The sequence below is a fragment of the Calidris pugnax genome, unplaced genomic scaffold, assembly GCF_001431845.1.
Source record: "Calidris pugnax isolate Ruff unplaced genomic scaffold, ASM143184v1 scaffold300, whole genome shotgun sequence".
Taxonomy (NCBI): Eukaryota; Metazoa; Chordata; class Aves; order Charadriiformes; family Scolopacidae; genus Calidris; species Calidris pugnax.
Genome location: NW_015091014.1, coordinates 140,203 through 159,778, shown reverse-complemented (window position 1 = coordinate 159,778; position 19,576 = coordinate 140,203). Strand labels below are relative to the sequence as shown.

The 19,576-nt window shown below is 50.8% G+C and overlaps 2 protein-coding genes across 2 annotated transcripts; both read right to left on the bottom strand.

Moving 5' to 3' along the window:
* Positions 1-449: 449 nt before the first annotated feature.
* On the bottom strand, positions 450-5,256 carry LOC106896016 (keratin, type II cytoskeletal 6A-like). Its single transcript, XM_014955709.1, has 9 exons — positions 4,753-5,256; positions 3,538-3,752; positions 2,908-2,968; positions 2,603-2,698; positions 2,186-2,350; positions 1,855-1,980; positions 1,404-1,624; positions 1,094-1,125; positions 450-991 (listed from the first exon to the last, which is right to left on the bottom strand). The coding sequence occupies exons 1-9, from the start codon at positions 5,254-5,256 to the stop codon at positions 795-797; spliced, it is 1,617 nt and encodes a 538-aa protein (XP_014811195.1). The 3' UTR covers positions 450-794.
* Positions 5,257-11,947: 6,691 nt separating this feature from the next.
* On the bottom strand, positions 11,948-19,361 carry LOC106896014 (keratin, type II cytoskeletal 6A-like). The gene is made up of 9 exons (XM_014955707.1): positions 18,686-19,361; positions 17,850-18,064; positions 15,942-16,002; positions 15,345-15,440; positions 14,891-15,055; positions 14,219-14,344; positions 13,411-13,631; positions 13,010-13,044; positions 11,948-12,916 (listed from the first exon to the last, which is right to left on the bottom strand). The coding sequence occupies exons 1-9, from the start codon at positions 19,256-19,258 to the stop codon at positions 12,603-12,605; spliced, it is 1,806 nt and encodes a 601-aa protein (XP_014811193.1). The 5' UTR covers positions 19,259-19,361; the 3' UTR covers positions 11,948-12,602.
* Positions 19,362-19,576: the final 215 nt, after the last annotated feature.

The following is a 19,576-nucleotide window of genomic DNA, read 5'->3' as shown; positions in this document are numbered from 1 at the left end:
GGACTGATAGACTGGAACAAGTTGGGTGGTTGCTCCAACTCCCCTGGTAATTAGTTCCCTATTGTTAGGAGTTTGTGTGGGTACATCACACCCTTGGCACTGCCCTCTGTACCCCCTGGGAGCTGGGCTCTTGTGTGTTGCGTTGGCTGGAAGCTGCGTAATAAATGAGTCTCAGACCTTTTCCCCCGTGCCCTGCTCCTGCCTTGGCGTGCCCCGTCTTTAGCTTCCAGGGGTTTTGCTTGCACGAGGAGGAGAACACGGAAAATCAAGGGCAAACCTGCCTCCAGTGCTACCCTGAGCCCGTGCGTTTTGGAGAGATTGGAGAAATATGTGAATGAGGAGCGAAAATCTGTGCCTTGAACTGGGCAGGGCCCTAGGAGAAGTGCTTGTTATCTGCATTTGCATTTGCTGCTCCGTGCCTTTTAATTAAAAGGTCCACACAATAGAATAAATTACATGTGCATTTTTATTAGACAAACACCAGAAAGTGAAGAGAGACAAACAGTCATGGGACACATTTTTATATACAAAATCCGGCCAAAAAAAAAATAAAAATGCTGAGCTGTAACAAGCCAAGTTGCAAATTTAAACCAGCTGGAGAGTGGGGTTCCGTGGCAGAGCCCGACACCAGGTGATGCTGGACAACACAGCTGGGTGAGACCTCCTTGAGCGAGGCTCCTGGGCAACAAGACATAGGCTTTAGGTGGCCATTCTGCTGACCCCAACTACGCTTTACTAAAAGACCAGTGTGAAGGTGTTTTTCTGGCGGGTGGAGGTGTCTGAAAGGAAGACTTTTAGCTTCTGTAACTTCTTCTGGTGGAGGAGGTGGAGACGAACTTCACGCTGGAGCTGCTGCCGCCTCCCAGGGTGGTGCTGCTCATCCCAGGACCACTTCCACAGCTGAAGCTGTTCCCCAGGTTGCAGATTCCCCCTCCCATGCTGAGGTTGCTTCCTCCTCCGTATCCCGTTCCCACAGTCGTTCTGGTCACGGCTGCAAGAGGGAGAAGGAAAAGGTTTCAGTTTATCTGGGCTCCTCAGGGCAGAGACACACTTGTGCCTAGATCAGGTCATTGCATATGTTTGAGAGACTTACAGATATTCACTGGGACACCGTCTCCAGCCAGCCTGGTAGGGGACAGAACACAACAAGGTAAGAAGATAAGAAAACTGTTGGTAATGGGGGAAAAAAATAGGGTACATTTCCTAGACACTTTTTGGGGAGAAAAATAAAAACTTTAGTGTAGCTCAGGGATGCTTCCCACAATTCTGTTTCCACTAGGAAGGACAACCTTCCCTCCCCCTGGAACCTAATGCCCTGTTTAGTGTTTCCAAAATGCTGAGCATCTCCAGCCTCCATTGCTTTGCTCCTCCAAAATCAGGATGAGGTTGTGTCTCCCACCCACCTGCACTCCTCGCCCTCCAGCAGCTTCCTGTAGGTCGCGATCTCGATGTCCAGGGCCAGCTTGACGTTCATCAGCTCCTGGTACTCACGGAGCTGCCGGGCCAGGTCGGCCTTGGCTTGTTGTAGAGCATCTTCCAGCTCGGCCAGTTTGGCTTTGGCATCTTTGAGGGCCAGCTCCCCGCGCTCCTCGGCATCCGCGATGGCCGCTTTCAGATTTGCACACTGCAGAAGAGAAACCCCCAGTCAGATTCCCCAGAAAGGACCCGGACTTGTTCTTTGTCTACCCTGAAACCACAAGGTCTTACTCCAGCTCCATCAGCTTCCCCAGTTTTGGTGACAGTTCTGGTCAAACTGAGCAGAACTTGCCTAGGTTGTTTCTGATGTTTTCCCTTCCTCTCCTTTGCACGTCAGGGGTAAATTGGTTAAGAATGTGGGTTTTTCCCACTTTTTACCTGTTTCTTCACGCTGTCGATCTCAGAGCGTAGGCGCTGGACGTGGCGGTTGAGCTCGGAGATCTCCTGCTTGGTGTTGCGGAGGTCGTCCCCATGCCGGCCGGCTGTAGCCTGCAGCTCCTCGTACTGTCACGGGGAGAGGAACAACCAGTCAAGGTAAAATCCATCATTTTTGGAGTAACAAGGGTGTTAAAAGCATGAGTCCCTCCTCGAGCCTAGACTAGCTGCTTTGCAAGAGGAACTATTTGAGAAGGCTTTCTTGGAGGAGTCAGGCTTTATCTGTTCAAGACAAGATGTGAAGATAACAGCACGGAAACCCCAGTTTCTTCACCTTGGTTTGGTACCAGGACTCGGCTTCAGCCCGGCTGCGGTTGGCGATGTCCTCGTACTGCGCCTTCACCTCGGCGATGATCCCGTCCAGGTCCAGGTTGCGGTTGTTGTCCATGGTGAGGACAACGGACGTGTCGGAGATCTGGGTCTGCATCTGAGAGAGCTCCTGCAAAAGCACACGGTGGGGTGAGGGGGAATTCGATGAGCTCATCCAGCCGGGAGATGCCTTTTCATCCCGGCAGAGGAGCGAGCAGACCTGGGAGAGGCTGCAGATCCTTATCTGAGCAGCAAAGACGGTTGGTGTAACGCTAAAGAGGTGAAGGATTTAGCATCTCCCGGGGGGAGAAATTATTTCTGATGAAGGGAAGGAGGGAGGGAAGCTCTTAACCGTCTCTTGGGGGGTGGGGGTTGCGCTCACCGCTTCGTAGAGGGCTCTCAGGAAATTAATTTCTTCAGTCAACGCATCTACCTTGGCTTGTAGTTCCACCTTGTTCATGTAGGAAGCATCTACATCCTGGAGGATGAGAGATTTAAGGAATGTGTTTTAAACTCTTATTAGCAAGTCAGGAACAGGTGTTTTTCTGCAGTAACAGTCTGGGGAAGAAACGGTAAAAAAAAACAAACCAAAAGGCTTTTGGAATATGAATGGGTGGATTTGTGAATGAACAGGGGATTAGAGCCCTAGAGATAATGGTCAGGTGGAATTCTGGAGTTTGCTCTCACCTTCTTGAGTGTCACAAATTCGTTCTCTGCCACCGTGCGCCTGTTGATTTCATCCTCGTACCTAGAGGAGGGAGGCAGAAGGAGCATTTGTTTAGGCAAGTAACAGACGGAGGTGATTTTAGTTTGCTGGAATGAACTTCCTCAAAAGCATTTTGCATACAATGTTCTTTTCTCCTCCAGAGCATCTGAATAAGAGACCACGAGCGTGTTCCTGGGCTAAACCAGTTAAAACAAGTACATCAAAAAAAATGTTAAATAATCTATTCTTTTTTTTTTTTTTTCTCCCCTATTTCTGGCCATTAGTCATACTCCTCCTGCCTCTCTTAAGCAAATGAAGTGTGTTGTCCTCAAACTTGCAGACCTACCATGTAATTTTAGGTTTTTTTCTCTCTCAGTAGGTAATTTAGTTAATAAGACTTTGATCATATTCCAGATTATTCCCTAAATGTTTGTGCATTTGGATCTGTTACTCCGTTACCGTTTATCTCCAGAAAATGTCACAACCTTCACTCTGGGGAATTCCTGTCTCCCGGCCTCTCCTGGGTCCCCCGGTTGGCTTGAGGATGGTGAACGGAGGAAATAACCTTCCCCAGGTAAGCAAAACCCCCTCGCTCTGCTGCTTCTACTTACTTCTTCTTGAAATCCTCCACCATGTACTGGGTGTTGACGAGCTCTCCCTCCAGCCTGCCCTTGTCGCTCAGCAAACTGTTGAGTTGCATCCTCAGGTTGTTGATGTAAGTCTCGAAGAGCGGCTCCAGGTTGTTCCTAACTGTTTTCATCCCCTGCTCCTGGAGCAGGCTCCACTTGGTTTCCAGCACTTTGTTTTGTTGCTCAAGGAACCGGACCTGCAAGTAGAAATGTCTTCAAGATGTTTGGAGAGAACAGAGCTTCCTGGAGAACTTTCATTGCAAAGCTCAGTCCCAGCTGAGGTGGTGAAAAGCTCTTTCCAGATGGTTTTTGGAGCCAGATTCTCGTCTGGTAAAAGGAGGAATTTGCTGTTTGACTGCAGGGACCCTGCTTATTCTTTCAAACAGACTCTGGAATGGTTACTGGTTTTCTTGCAACCTGCATCACTTTGCTAAATTGAGGTAAGATACATGCATTTTTGTTGAAAAGTGGTTGCAAAAATCAGATAAGAGCAAAACAGGGTTTGCAGCCTTACTAAGAAAACAACAGTAAAGTGCCATTTCTCCCTCCCTTTAGTGTAGCTCCCCCACCCCACAAAAAATCTCCAAAATAGTGTGGCATTTTCCTTGAAACTAAAGAGGAGCTGCTTGACCAGAACAGAAATCGAGCAGATGCTCCTGTACCTCCAATGCAGTTAACGAGAATATGAAGTCGTTTTGGGCCAGATTTTGCTATTTTGAGCCAACAGTCCAAACACGCTGGAACTGTTACAGGTATAAATTTAAATGCCTTTGTGGAAATTCAAGCAAGGAATTCAAGCTAACTTCTCACTAGTGCCAATTTTCATGGTTCCTTTCTCGGTCATTTTAGATGGGTTGCTTGTATCTCACTTTCACCCTCTAAAAACCTGTTCTCGAGGCTCCTATAATGTTCAGTGGAGAGACCCCATCATCTCGAGAAGGATGGGATTGTGTCTTCTAGAGCTTCCTCTCTCTCCACTGCCTGTGAGATGTCAAGCAGCAAATGAAGAAGACCTTGAATACTGGATGATTAATTCATAGCAACCACTATGTAGCAGGTACCGTTCCCTGGAGTTTCCAGTCTCATTCCTCATTTCTATTCCTTCTAGATCAACTTAGGTTGCTCATAAAGCATCTAAGAAAAGAGTCCCCATCAAAAAAAATCAGGACAGGATATTTAGGGAAGGTCATGTCTCACCTTGTCAATGAAGGAGGCAAATTTGTTGTTGAGGGTTTTGATTTGTTCCTTCTCCTCCTTCCGGATCCTTTGGATGCTGGGGTCAATCTCCAGGTTAAGAGGTTTCAGAAGGCTCTGGTTGACTGAGACTTCGTGGATGCCCCCAGCAGGGAATCCAGGGCCACCCATGCCACCACCAAATGCCCCATATCCGTAGCCAAGGTTAGCTGGCATGCCAAAGCCACCACCGTACACGCTACCAGTGCCACCACCGAAACCTGTGGATCCGTAGAAGCTGCCACCCCTTCCAGCCACGGAGATCCTCTTGCATCCACCAACATTGTAGAGGCTTTTGCTTCCAAAGCCACCACCAACCCTGGCAAAGCCGCTGCCGGCATTGCAGCTTCCGACCCGGGTGACGGAGCGCGAGCTGAAGCTGGTGCGGCACGTGTTGGGGACGACGGCCGAAGCGGCGCTGAAGCCACTTCTTCCCCTCTGGATCCTCACGGTGGACTGGCGAGACATTGCTGGCTTTTGGATCGGGATGGATGCTACAGCAAGAAGAAAGGAGCAAAGGTGCTGGCCTGGAGCAAGGAGTAGGAGGGAAAAGAGAGGGATGAACCTGTGCTCTCCACGAGCTGGGGAGAGCCCTTTTATGCATTTATGAGACTGGGATGGGTTTGATGAGGTGGATCGTCTTTCTGATTAATTAGGCTTGGCATGTCCAACAGCATTCTGGAGAGCGAACTCACTCCTCACACACGCCCTTCTGAAATAATACAGCCAGGTTCTGAGCTGGTATTGTTTGGGAATAACTGTCGCCTTCTGCCGGCTTTGTAGCCACCCGGGCTCTTGGCCATATCAAAGCCTTGGAAAGTTGCGATGAGTCACGTTTGAGCAGAGGGAGGAAAACACCGTTCAGAGCCGCCTGTCACTCAACACCTCTCCCGGTGGAAAACTTCATCCCCGGGGATGGCTTTCACCCCTTGTCTGTTTGCAACGGGTCTGGGGGAGTTACGGGCCCTTGTGTTTTAGGGCAGGGAGCCGTGTTTCTCAGTGGGTCCTGCGTTGAGTTGGTCTGTCCTGGGGTTTTGTGATTCGCCCTCCACCATCCCCTCTGCACCACCACAGCGTCTCTGCAGAAGTATCTTCACCTCCATCCCTATAAATGGCCAGATTTCTTCTGAAAGTCCTGCTTCTGCCACTAAAAATAAGTAATTCAGGAATGAAAATGAAAGGTTTTCACAAGTTTTTTGGTCCCGTGGGGATTTCGACAGCTCCATCACAAGTAGCTGTGGTCCTACCTCGGCTTGCAAGGTGTGAGCTTCGGTGTTTCAATGGGAGGGAAACAAACAAACAAACAAAAAAGAAAATAGAAAAAAAACATAGGAGTAAAGATTGTGGGAATGGGAGCTGCTTTGAACCCAGTGGCTCTATGGAAATGGAGTGCTCCGGGGCTGTTCCCAACTCCCAGTTTATAAACACGACGTAGTTTCCCAACCATTTAATCAGCTCTTTCAGTGCTCCACGTCTGAAAGTGGGACCCTGCCTGCCTGAATCCACCAGGGAAGGATTCCCTCTGCCCAGATCCATGGAAATCTGGACACAGTAGGACATCCTGGATCTTCCTCAGCCCCAGGTACCCCCGCAGCCCTTTGCTTTGCATTTAGCAGTGCAGGCAGTTGGAGTAACGAGGCAAATAGAGAAAAAAAATGTGAAAAGTAATTCATTTGGAGGGATGGCTGGTGCTTCTGGCCCTCACTGCTTTCAGCTTGTTCAGGAAAAGATGATTCATAGGCAATTTATTTACAGAAGAGGGTGAACTTGCAAATGCATCCCCCCACCAAGAGCTTCCTCCTGTGTCGTCTGAGGCTGAGCAGCTCCTGGCAGCAATAATAACGGAATATTGAGGAATTCCCACCTTCAATCTGCCCCTGTCGTGCCAGGCAGCTGCATTAGAGGGGACTCCCCGTGTCCCCGTTGGTTCCTCAGCTGCTTTCTTTCAGATGGATTCCATTTGCGGTTGAGTTTTTAAATGAAAAGGGGAGGGGGGGGGAATAATAGCCATTGTTAGTTTATTTTGGTGTTTATTGCAAGATGGAGCTTTTATTGGAAAGAAGGGCTTAACCCTGCAGTTTTTGCCTCCTGGGTCTGACTCTCCCCACACTTGCACCCACGGGAGCTGGAAGTGAATGGATGGCAACCAACAGGTCCATGTCCAAAAGGTGGGGGGTTATTGATCAGCCTTAGGGGTTTTACCCATCAATTGGCAGATGTCATGGCTCGGATGCATGAGATTGGTTTCCCCCCCTAAACAGGCTGCTTGGTTCATATGGATGCAGGTCCCAGAGAGCAAGACATTCAAAGGCAGATGGACATTTCCAGCCGTCTTAAATGCCCGTGGTCCCTTTGGGAATTGCCCTCTTGGGTGTTTTCCATCTCACACAACTCTACCTGAAAGTTTTTCTGCATTCTTCTGTCATCAGTGGAGATGACCACCCAATGGCAGACTCTCCCATCTTGAGGGAGATGGATGGAGGAGCCCATGGAGACGACTTTCCACCTTCCCCAGCAGGAGGTGGGTAGGGAGAAGGCTGACTCAGGGTGTGCAGAGTTGGCCAGGCTGAAACCCACCCTTGGTTACTAACAGCCTGATGCGTCAGTACTTTCCTTTTTCCCCTCAGGCTCCTTTTACATATGAAACTTGTCTTTTTTGGCTAAAGAGTACGCCAACTGCGTTGGAGTCCATTGTTAATAATAGTAATAATACAGCTCCTCCAACCAAGTAAAAAGAAATTAATTTCTTTCCATTTCACATTTGCACCAGGGTGGAGGTGATGCGGTTGTCACTCATCTGGAAGGAATTTGAGAGGTAATTACAAAAGGCAGAGCTGTGAGCACAAAGGAGCTGTAGCTACAGGTTTGGGGTATGGGGTGATGGCAAGAGGGGGGGCCCCCACCCTGCTCTGTTGATGAAACACAGGGTTTCCAGGTAGCTCCCGGGGGAGTGTCTCCCGTGCACCCTGCAGCTCCAGGCATGTAATGAATTTGCTGCTCTGGTGCAGATACCTCGCTCCGATACGGCCTTTTCCTCCTCCACCAGAGGATAATGTTTGCCCTCGCTCAGGCTGTAGTTTTTTCCTCCTCATCCACAAAAAAGGAGCTGTGTTGGGGCAGGTCCCACCGGGCGAGAGCCCCCCCTGACGTGGCAGAGACCGTCTGCGAGGCTGAGCCGGCTCCGAAACCTTTTCCTTCCCTTTTCCCTCCTCATCTCTCCCGCCTGGGCTGAGCAGAGGGTGCAGGTCCCAGGCCAAGAGTCAGGAGATCCCTTCTCACCATGCTCTAAACCTGGGAGGAAAGCTTTGGCTGGGTTTGGTTCTGGCGTCGCGCTGGTATCGAGGTAAAAACTCTCCTTTGAGAGTGGGGATGTGAATTCTGGCCATTTCAGGGCAATAAAGGCAACTCCAGCCCCTTCAGTGAGAAATCTGTGAAGCCATTGACCAGGGGATACCTCCAACGGCTTTTCCTCACCTCCTCTCCATCCCTCGGCACCGCGGCTCCTCCCCAGCATCCAGTTTGGAAGCCTTTGTTTGAGGATGGATGCCCTTTCTCAGATTTTTAGAAGTGCCTCTGCGTGTTTTGTTTGCAAAAATTCATATATTTATGAAATGTGAGCACGTCTTACTAACTTGGGTTGGTTCACCTGTGCTACCTAATCTCAGTTTAATTATCAGTAAAGTCAAGGCTGTAATTTAGGTTAATTGCTTAAATTAAAGCCTTTGGGTTAAACTTGGGCTGCTAACCTAAATTCAAACCCTACTCATTTTGACCGTAATTTACTATTTCATCCCAAGTTAATGAAGTCCTGCTGGTCACCCTGGGCTTTTTCCACGGGGGGGACCCACGCGGTTCACAGCATCCCAGCACTGCGGAGACGGGGACGGGGACCTCCAAGAGACCTCAGGAGCAGGAGGTGAGTGTCCATGAATCTTATTTCCCCAAGGGATGAATTAGGATGGGTTCCTCAGAAGCTTTCCCATAGGTGTTGCCCGGCACTGGGTGTTGCAGCCCTTTGAGCCTGTTCCCGGCGGTATCTGGAGGCCAGTCAGCCCTAACGAGGAGATGGCTTTGAAGTGTAGGCGTGACCTGCTTTCCCCAGATAATTGTTTTCTGGGCTAGCGCAGAGACACTGATGCAGTTTTGGAATAACTTCACCTTCATTATTGCTGTTGTTGGATGCCGAGCAGGGAGGTCTCATTTCCCCCTGTAGCATCTTGAAAGAACCTCTGGTTGTAGGTGGGAATTAGCTGATAATTCCTTTATCCAGCACTGGTGCTTAGATGGTGGTGCCCAGAGATACCTAAATATCCCAAAATTTCCTTGTAGTGCTTTCTGAGCCCATCTCTAATGCCCAAGTAGGGCTGCTGGGGCTGTGACCTCCACATGGAAGGTGAGACCTTCCGACACCGAATCCCTTCCTTGCTCATGGCCCCAGGGGACGTCTTTTCTCCCGATAAAGAAAACACAGCCCTGGAAGTTGCTGGAAAACCCCAAATTATTTGGGACCAGCTCACGTGGCCTGTCCCCCAGCTCCATCCAGCATCAAGCTCTGCTCCCGGGTCCAGTTCCCTTGCAAAGAGCTTGTGGGAAGTTTGATTTCTCCTTGTCAAAAACAAACTGGATCTGCACAACCCCAGCCCCGGAGCTGGTGAGATGAACAAGGGTTTGGAAAGTATTTGGAAAGTCCTGGAAAGTATATCCAGTCGTGGGGCACCAATTTTATGGGATCTCATGTTTATTTACTGTGCACCCCACATGAGCCCGGAGGTCCCCACTGCCATCCTGCAACCCCCAAATGCTCCGGGCAGGGGGGGATATCACTGCCCTGTTTAAATCCCAATGCTCAGACGTAGCTGGGAATACCGTTCTGCTGCTGGTTTTGCTGCATCCTGTCTTACCTTCCCCACAGCCATTTTGCGTCTTATTTCATTTGCAGGCTTGTGTAAACCGTTTGCAAATTAAAACACAATCATTTTCTTTGATGAAAATTCTGGTTTTGAGTCAAAAAGCTGCAAAGTCTCGTTTGGGAAGCGTTAAGGGGAGAGGTTGCAGCATTCCAAGGACAGGATCATTCCTACAGGAAAGGTTGAAATGAAATGTTGGAGATTTTTTTAAAAAATCTCTCACCTAATGTTTAAGTTCTCAGCTAAAATTACTTGTCAAGTTTGACTTGAATTTTTTCCAGGTCTTCATATCAGGAGGTGACTAGAAGATGATTTTTTGCATCTGCTGACTGAGACAAGGTGCTGGGGTGGGCTCTTAAACACTTCCCATGGAACACAGAGAAGGGACCGATGGCTCCTCGGTGCTGTTTTTGCCTCGGAGTGTCCTCACCCTCGGATGGCAGGAGAAGGACCCGGCAGAAGCCTTGGCCTTGATGGAAGCTTGGAGATGCCCAGGTACTGTGGGGTTGGGGAATGGGAGTGCGGCTCAACCCAGGTTCATGGAGGGTTCGGTGTTGACCCACGTGTTGATGAGGCTGATGGCACAGCAAGGTGTTGTCCACAATTCTGATAAAAAAACAAACCAAACTTACCTTTGACATTTTCAATAATAAAAAAACCAAAACAAATAAATGAACACCCCAACAAAATGCAGTTTAGCAGCAATAGCCCGGTTAGGATGCCCTGCCTGTTCCAAATGCTTTGCTTCACTCTGTTTCCTTAAGACAGCCTAAGAAATGTGGTCACATGCTTGAAAACTGATGCAAACTGTTAAATGGATGAAGCCCAACCTATTCACCCTTCACAAAACCTCCTCTGGTGCGAACGGGCTGCCACGACCTTCCTAAGCCATCCTTTCCCTGCCCCTTCCCATAGAGTTGTAGAACTGTCTAGGTTGTTGAGGTCCAGCCATGATCATAGAATCACAGAATTCTTGGTTGGGTGGGACCTTTCAGCTCATTGAGTCCAATCGTGACCATTGAGTCCAACCATATGCTCTAGAGGGAGGACACTTGTGGGTGTGAGCCCCAGCCCTGGCCCATGGTGGGACCATCAGGGCTTCCAGCACTGGCAGGGCGGCACCGAGCCTTTCTCTTGCTCTGGGTCCCCACCTGCTGGAGATACGACGCTGGGTTGGCCGGTGTTTGCACGCCTCTGCGCAGTGCGATGGGTGTGCAGGGTGAGGAGCTCGGAGGTGTTTCCCCACAGGGAGTGCTCCGTCACACCGTGCACGAGCCGCTTTTGCCTTGCAGAGGTGGCTGGTGCCCCCCTCTCCTCTGACTCCCTGGGGTCCTACCCAGGTGCACCCCAGTTGGAGTTTGCAGGGGCCAAGGGGTGGGTTGGTGGACAACAACCTGGTCCTTTTTGGGACCAGCATCTCCAACGGGCTGTGGGTCCTTCCTCATCTGCTGCCCTCCTGCCCTGGCCCCTTTCCTCACCCTTGGGTCATGCTCCAGCTCCTGCCTTTGGGGCTGGATTCCCACCTCTCTCCGTGCTTCCCAATGGGTTGACGCCTGCTCCTACAGCTTCAAAGGGTGCAAGAGCCAGGGGATCCCCACGGATCCATGGGAGGGAGCCTGGGGACAGCTTCAACCCCGGTTGAAACCCTCTGCCCAGGGAGGGCTTTGAAACCACCCCGGAGGGGCCAGGAGCTGCGGGCACCTCCAATTCATTCAAAATGAAGCTGAGGCCCCAAAACAGCCCTTCCAGGGGAGAAGCTGGGATATGAAGTGAGATATTTGCACATGCCAGGGAAACCTCGGTGTGCGAATACTCCCTGGGCAGAAATTGGCCACTTTTCACTGCGTTCCCCCCGGCCTTTGCCCCCTGTGGTTGCTCTTTCTGGTTAGGGCGATGTTGGGCTGCTCTGTTCCCCTCCCTGTTTGATGTTCTCGGTGCTGAGAGAGATGTGCCTCCTCCGAAATCTTACGTTCTCTGCTGTAAGATTCCCTCCAGTTAACTAAAGGCCGGGCTGGACCTTGTTCCACACGTGAACTGAGGCAGCTTTTCCTCCCCATGCCTCAGTTCTCCACCCATCCCACCCTTCTTTCCACCCTCCCCAGGCCAGAGTCCTCAAACTGAGGGGTTTTTTTGTCCCTCAAGGCAATGGTCCTTTCTCATGACCTGCCTACAGAGAGTCCCCACCGTGGCTGGGGCACAGGACATGTCCATACCCAGGTCAGCAGAGAAGAAAAAGCCCCCAAAACAGCAGATTTTTTTTAAAAATGACAAATGCTCTTTATTGGACCATAGAGGAGGGTGAGGTCTGAGAGTGAAGAGGCTGTAGCTGTGAGGACAAGGAGCTAGAAATCAGTGTGGCCATTCATATACACAGAAAGCAAGAACCTTTCCCACAGGTGCTTGAGGAAACAGAAGGGGCTGGAAAATAAAATCTTGAGTTGCAAAAAAAAAAACCAAAACCCAACACATTTGGAGGTTGTAACGTGGAGGTTGAGGACCCCGGACTGTGGTTTCACAAGGCTGTCACCCTTGTTTTAGGAGGAGCAAAAAGAAGGTGAGTGGCCAAGCACGGCTGTCCCCGTTCAACAAAATGCTCCCACTTGGCTTTAGATGCACGACTCCTGGGGGAGAACGAGGGGAGAACGAGGACCGTGCTGAAAGGGCCACCACCATGGTCCAAAGGGCTCTCTAAAGCCCTGTCGCTGACCTGTTACAACCTGTTCTTTAGCCAAAGGTACTCTGGATTCTCGCAGTGGGGTCCTGGTCTCCCCCCGCTGCCCCAAGGGTGGAGGGTGAAGGACGGAGGAAGGAGAAGCTCTAGCGCAGCTATTTACACTGTTGATTTCGTAGGGCAGCACTTGCTTTTTTTGGAAGGCAGGAAACACGTCGTCGTCATCCGCGCAAGCCTTATCTGATGGTCTTTTTGCTGGTGGTGGTCTTGGAAACGATCCTCATGCTGCCTCCCGTGCTGCTGCTGACCCCTCGGCTGCTCCCGGAGCTGAAGGTGCTGCTTCCACCGTAGCTGAGCCCCCCGCCGAAGCCTCCACTGCCTCCTCCGAAGCCTCCACTGCTTCCAAAACCTCCACTGCCTCCTCCGAAGCAGGCGCCGCCGCCGCCGCTGCTCATGCTGTAGCCACCGCCGCCTCCCATGCCGAGTCCTCCACCCATGCCCAGGCAGCTCCCGCCGCCGTAGCCCATCCCACTGGAGCTGCTGACCACGGCTATGGGGAGACAAGGGCAAACACTCACTGTAGGGTCCTGCCCGAGGTGGGGGGACCGGCACCACCGGGGTGGAAGGTGGGGGAGATACTTACAGACGCTCACGGCTCCAACGCCCTCTCCAGCGAGCCTGTTGGGAAAGGGGGAAGTAAGTAATGATGGCAAAGCACAGAAAAGATGCAACATGAGCCACTAGGACCATCTAATTAGACTTTTGTGGCCTTCAGTAGGGACTGTCCTCTGGTGGGATGTGTCTACATCACAGGTGAAAGGTGGTATTTCTCATTTTTCATAGTGCACCAGGTTGAAGAGCTGGAGAAACTCATCTTTTCCTAGAAAGCTCATAATTTAAACTATCCCTCTCGCTGCCCTTGTTTGCTCTTTTACATCTTCACCAACTGGGTCCTCCAGCCCATTGAGGTGAGCTCTTTGAGCCCAAGAAGATGTGCTCTGCTCTGAAGAGCAGCACCCAACAGGTCCATGTGCTTGTCCTCACCTGCTCTCCTCTCCTTCCAGCAGCTTCCTGTAGGTCGCGATCTCGATGTCCAGGGCCAGCTTGACGTTCATCAGCTCCTGGTACTCACGGAGCTGCCGGGCCAGGTCAGCCTTGGCCTTCTGCAGAGCATCCTCCAGCTCAGACAGTTTGGCCTTGGCATCCTTGAGGGCCATCTCCCCACGCTCCTCCGCCTCGGCGATGGCGGCTTGGAGGTTGGCACACTAAAAACAAGGGGAACAGGTAGTTGTTTAACTTGGGCTACCCCAAACTGCTCTCCGGAGTATTGCTGTGGTATTGTAGATACCGGCTGGTGGCTCCCAGAGTGTCACTGAGAGCTCCTGATGGGCCATTGGGAAGATGCCATGGGGTGGGCAACTGGGGAGCTGAACCCTTATCCATTTAGGGACATGGTTTAGTGATGATTTTTATCAGAGTTAGGTTGATGGTTGGACAAGGTGAACTTAAAGGTCCCTTCCAACACAGACAATTCTATGATTCTATGATCCTGTTCCCCAAGAAAAGGAGAGGCATCTACATCTCTCTGCTTTGCCACCCACTTTTGTTGAGGGTAGCTTAGTAGCTCACAACTTGCTTCCCCAGCAAGAAAGGGGCTGTCACAGCACATCTTTGCACTGAGGGACCTTCTCTGGTGGGCAGAGACAGAGGTGGCTGTGCCCTCTTTCATGCCGGGGGAAAAGTCTGGTCTTCCAGCCCTGCTCAAGTGCCAGGAGCTGGGTCTTTGTGCCGTTCCTGGCCACCATCATCTCCCGCCTGCCCCCCACCACACAGGAGCACCCTCTCTTCCTACCTGTTTCTTCACACTCTCGATCTCATTGCGCAGCCTCTGGACCATCCGGTTGATCTCCGAAATTTCTATCTTGGTGTTGCGGAGGTCATCCCCGTGGCGGCCAGCGGAGACCTGGAGCTCCTCATACTGAAAAGGAGGAGAGCACAGGTTAGACACCATGGGGCTCAGGGAAGGGCGAGGGGACTTCAGGGCACGAAGTGCAGGTCTGGGTGCAGGTTAAGGGGTGGGGGACAACATTCCCCTGAGCAAGCTGCCCGTGGAATAGCAGCATTGCCCTTAATTATCATTATATGCCAAGAAGGCAACTATTGCGTTGCGCAGAGCACCTATGTGTTGTCACCTATTATTAAGAACCTGGCAGGGAAAGAAGAGTGCTCTGGGTTTAAGGTCAGGTCTAGCGGGGACTCTTTGTGAGCCTGGGGTCAAGGCTCTTTAAGCAGTTAAACATCTTGACTCTTGGTTTCACCGTGAGGAACATAAGGCTGGTCAAGGGTAGTGGTCCACAAGCCCACGGTTGAGCTTGTAGGCTCAAGAGCCTACTGCAACATACACAGAAAGATAAATTCATCTCTGGTGCAATGGATCCTTCCATTCTGGATCCTTCCTCCTCTAGCCCTGTCCCCCATCAGCCAGTGTGATGCCCCATGAGTTGCCAAAATTCTGGTTACCCACCTTGTTTTGGTACCAAGCCTCGGCCTCTGCCCGGCTGCGGTTGGCGATGTCCTCGTACTGCGCTTTGACCTCAGCAATGATGCTGTTGAGGTCCAAGTTACGGTTGTTGTCCATGGACAGGACCACGGAGGTGTCGGATACTTGCTGCTGCATCTGGGACAACTCCTGCAGAAGATACAAAAAAAAATTGAGTTGATGGTCTGGCATCTGGGGTGGAAACCATGAGACAAGTGGTGCCTTGGGTGCCTTCTCCACCAAGCCATTTACTCATGTTTTCCCCTGCTCTTTTTCTACCTTTCTACCCTTTTCTGCCTGTGTTATGATATCAAAAAGACAGTGACTACCTCTTTCACCGTGCACAGCACCAAGCATGGTGACCGGATCTCCTGAGCATGGAGAGCTGTATGGAAAGGAGCCGTGGGGGATGCTATCGCTGGGACAACAGACTACGTACCGCTTCGTAGAGAGCTCTCAGGAAGTTGATTTCATCTGCCAGCGCGTCTGCTTTGGCCTGCAGCTCCACCTTGTTCATATAAGCACCATCCACATCCTAAAGACAAGAAAGCCAAAGACTTGTGATGAAACCATAGACCAAAAGAGGCTTCAGGACACCAGGGGGACCATCTCTCTGCTTCCAGGTCTGTTATTCTTTAGGCTTGGTTTTATATTGTTATGATTAAGACTTTTTGGGGTTTTTAATGTAATGTTGTAACATTTTTTGTGAGCCAAACCCAGGTTCTTGGGCAGAAGGTGAAGCTCTGACTCCCGGGGGTGTGACCTGAGACAGAGTTGAACTGAGCCACAAGAGGCCAGATGACCTGCAACTGCCACCAGAGGAGGTGTCTGCTGGAGGGGAGCTCCACTGAATGGAGAAGGTGATGCCCATTCATGGCCTCAGGAGGACCCAGCCCATACCTACTCCTGGACGTGCCACCATCACAGCCTGACCCAGCCCTGGGGTTGGAGAACCCCAGCTCCTCTCAGCTTTGCTTGGACTGGGTGCCTGCCAAGTTAATTTTATTGCCCATCCTATAACTCCCAGTTCCCTCACCTTCTTGAGCACCACGAACTCATTCTCTGCACCGGTGCGCCGGTTGATCTCGTCTTCATATCTGTTGGGATAAACAGGTGAGAGGGTTTGGGTGGGAATGAAGAGCGAAGGCAGCACGATGGAAGCAGAGATGGGACCACCCCAGCTCCAAACCTGGTTGTGGGTCACCAGTATGTCCCTTACTCCCACCTCTTCACAGTCCAGAGCAGACGCAGAGCAAATGATTCCTCACCCCCAAGACCTCATGGGGTGAGTAATCCCAGCTAAAATTAATGGATTTTAATCCCTGCCCTGAAAAATCAAGCTCATGCAGGATCAGAGCCCATTGCTGTAGGAAGCAGGAGGAGAAATTCTTGGTGACCTTTGCCCAAAGAAAAATTCTGCAAAAGGCTTTCATTGAGCTGCGCTGCAATTCCTACAAACATATAATGATGTAACAATTTGATCTTTGATATTATAATAATGCTAATGGCTTCTGAACAACCCGCTGCAGCATTTAATTAAAAAAAAAAAAAAAAAGTCTGTGATTCTTCAGCCCTGATTGTGCAAGAGCAGATCATTGCGCCTCAGACTACGTTTCTGTGGAACTTTTCATGGCTCTGAGCAACATCCTCTCATCAGATAATCAGGGCAGGGCTTCGCTAGAAAGTAGAAAAAACATGTAGGCTCTTGAGGCAAAGACCTGGATTTTGGAGGCAGGTTCGTGCCAGTTCAATATTGGCAGCGATGTCCCCGCAGATGGATCTCCGAGCGGGCACGGAAAGAAGTGGAAATTAGCCAATGGACCGGGAACCATCTCTAAACCAACTCTAAACTTGAAAAAAAAAAAAAAAATTTCTTTTTCCCAGGCAGTAGCTCCAAAATCCAGACAAAATCATTCACCATTTTTGGCCTGATCAGTATTTCTAAGAGCCTACGATGCACATCAGGACCTGAAATGCACCCAAATACCACACACCAGAGGTTGTGTCAGTCCATCCCGTCAGCTCTCAGGGCTGTCTCCTCGGCCTTTCCCCCCCAAGAAAAAAAACCTCAAACTTGTCTCTTCACATGCTTAACTCTCGAACAGAAACATATTTCAGGCCTCCAGGGTGTTTTTCTCAAATTTGCATTTGGCCAGATCTGGTTGAACAAGGCAGAGATTGTTCTCGCCAGACTTTGGCCAACTAAAAACAAAGGGTCTCGTCCTAAAAAACCCACCGAAATGTCCCTTATTGTTATCAGTGTCCTTAAAATGGTTCCTCCCACCTCTGCTGGACACCCCATCTCTGGTGGGGGTTAATTCCCTCCCCAGGGAAGCTGGTTTCTTTGAGGAGCATCAGCGAGAGGAGCTGAGCATCTCTCACGTGCGAGCAGAGGTGGGTTTCCCGGAGCCCTCTGGAAGTGCCAGGATTTCCTTTGCAAAAAGGGAAACGGGGGGTTTTGGGAGCTGGCAGGTTATGGGTGGGTTTCATTCCTTTTTTGCACATCCATTATACTCCTCACAGGCTTTTCTTGTCTCCAAGTGTATTATTTTGGGAGACTCACGGGATCAGACCATTGCCTCCGTTACAGCATGAATTCTGACCCTGTGCATAAGAGCCCTGACGTAACCAGAGGTCATTCTGGGACTGAATTTTGCTTTTACTCGTTTTGCAAACTGGATGAGGAACCCAGGGCCAACACCAGCTGTGGACCATCCAGCATGAACCCCCTGTCCTGATTTATAGGCTGCCCAGGGAGGTGGTGGAGTCTCCTTCTCTGGAGACGTTCAGAGCCTGGACAAGTTCCTGTGCAACCTGCTCTAGGTGGACCTGCTTTGGTGGGGGGGTTCGACTAGATGATCTCCTGCGGTCCCTTCCAACCCCATGTGATTCTGTGAATTTCCCCCTCTGTTGATCACCCATCCTGCAGCTCAGGGTTTCTTACTTGTTCTTAAAGTCCTCCACCATGTCCTGCATGTTCCTCAGTTCGGAGTCCAACCGGCCCCTCTCTCCCATGAGACTGTCCAGCTGCCTCCTGAGGTTGTTGATGTAGGCTTCGAAGAGGGGCTCCAGGGACTTCCTGGTGACCGTGTGCCCTTGCTCTTGCAGGAGGCTCCACTTGGTCTCCAGCACCTTGTTCTGCTGCTCCAAAAAGCGCACCTGGGGAAGGAACACAGACCAGCACATGCTGAAGCCCACGCGAACGACACGCGGGAAACCAGGAAAAAGAGAGATCGCTCAACACAGACAGAAAAGGTCAAGAGACACTGGGAAGACCAGGGGAAAATTATCAGGATCTTCCTAATTTAGGGCACAGGATTCTCACAAGTATGAAAAGCAGTGGAGATGTTAAGTGAGATTTTTTTCAAGCGCCTTTAAGCAGGCTCCACACCTGTATTTGCAATTTTGGGTGTTCCTTCCCCCCCTCCCGCCCCCCACTAGACGCTCAGCCCACCTTACTGGGTTAAACTGGTGTTATCCCATTGAGTTGTGCAGGGCTTTGCCATTTCACAACCGGTAGAAGGTCCATCCAGCCCCCAGGATGTTTCTCACAGGGAGGAGGGGGATTTAATTTTTTAATGAAATAAGGCACTAAGAAAAAATTCGTCTTTTCAAAGAGGTAACATAAGGCAGTTGTTAGTTTTCAGCCAAACCCACGCTGTTTGTCAGCTGGGATTAGTTCAGGCAAGCCCCTAGATCCAAAGGAAGGTTCTTCCTGTTGTTCTTTCCCGAGGCGGCTGCAAACAAGCGTGGCTTGATGTTTTAAGACCAAATTCTCACCTTGTCGATGAAGGAGGCAAATTTGTTGTTGAGGGTCTTGATCTGCTCCCGCTCCTGTGTTCGCACCTTCTGGATCTCTGGGTCGATGTCCAGCTTGAGGGGTGCCAGGAGGCTCTGGTTGACAGTCACTTCATGGATGCCACCAGGTGGGCAAACGGGGAACCCGGGGCCACCTCGACCACCCATCCCAAATCCACTGCCCAGCCCATAGCCACCACCACCACCACCAGCTCCTCCTAAGCCAAAACCAGCGCCTGCTCCACCACCATAGCCAAGACCAAAGCCAGCTCCTCCACCAAAGCCATATCCACCAGCGGCTCCACTCCGTAGACCTCCACCGACTGAGCTGTAGGAAATTCTTTTGCTTCCACCTAGGTTATAGAGACTTCTGCTGCCGAAGCCACCACCAGCTCCGAAGCCTCCTCCACCTCCGGCTCTTCCTCCTCCAACTCTGGAGACAGAGACGGAGCTGAAACTGCTTCTGGTCCCACTGCCACCTCCTACGATAGCAGAGCCTGAGCTAAAACCCCTCATGCCCCCTCCAGTAGATGATCTGAAAGAGATCCGACTCATGGTGGCTTGTTCAAATGGAAATGCAAAGAACAGGAGAGAGAGGGGAGGGTGGAAAAAAAAAATTAGGCTGGCGAATACAAGCTGTGCGGCAGGAAAAGAGCAGAGGGCAATGGAGACAGAAACCCCTGTGATGGGAGAGCTTGGGAGCGTCCTCTTTTATCTGCTTGGAAAACTTGGCACGGGAATTCAGAACTTGACGTGCCTTGCAGCAACTTGCCTTGTCAAACACACCTAGGCTACGGCGAGGCGCTGAAAAATGCATTGTTTGCAGGCAAGAAAGTAACGGAGTGAGGGAGCTCCCCACCCCCCCACACACAT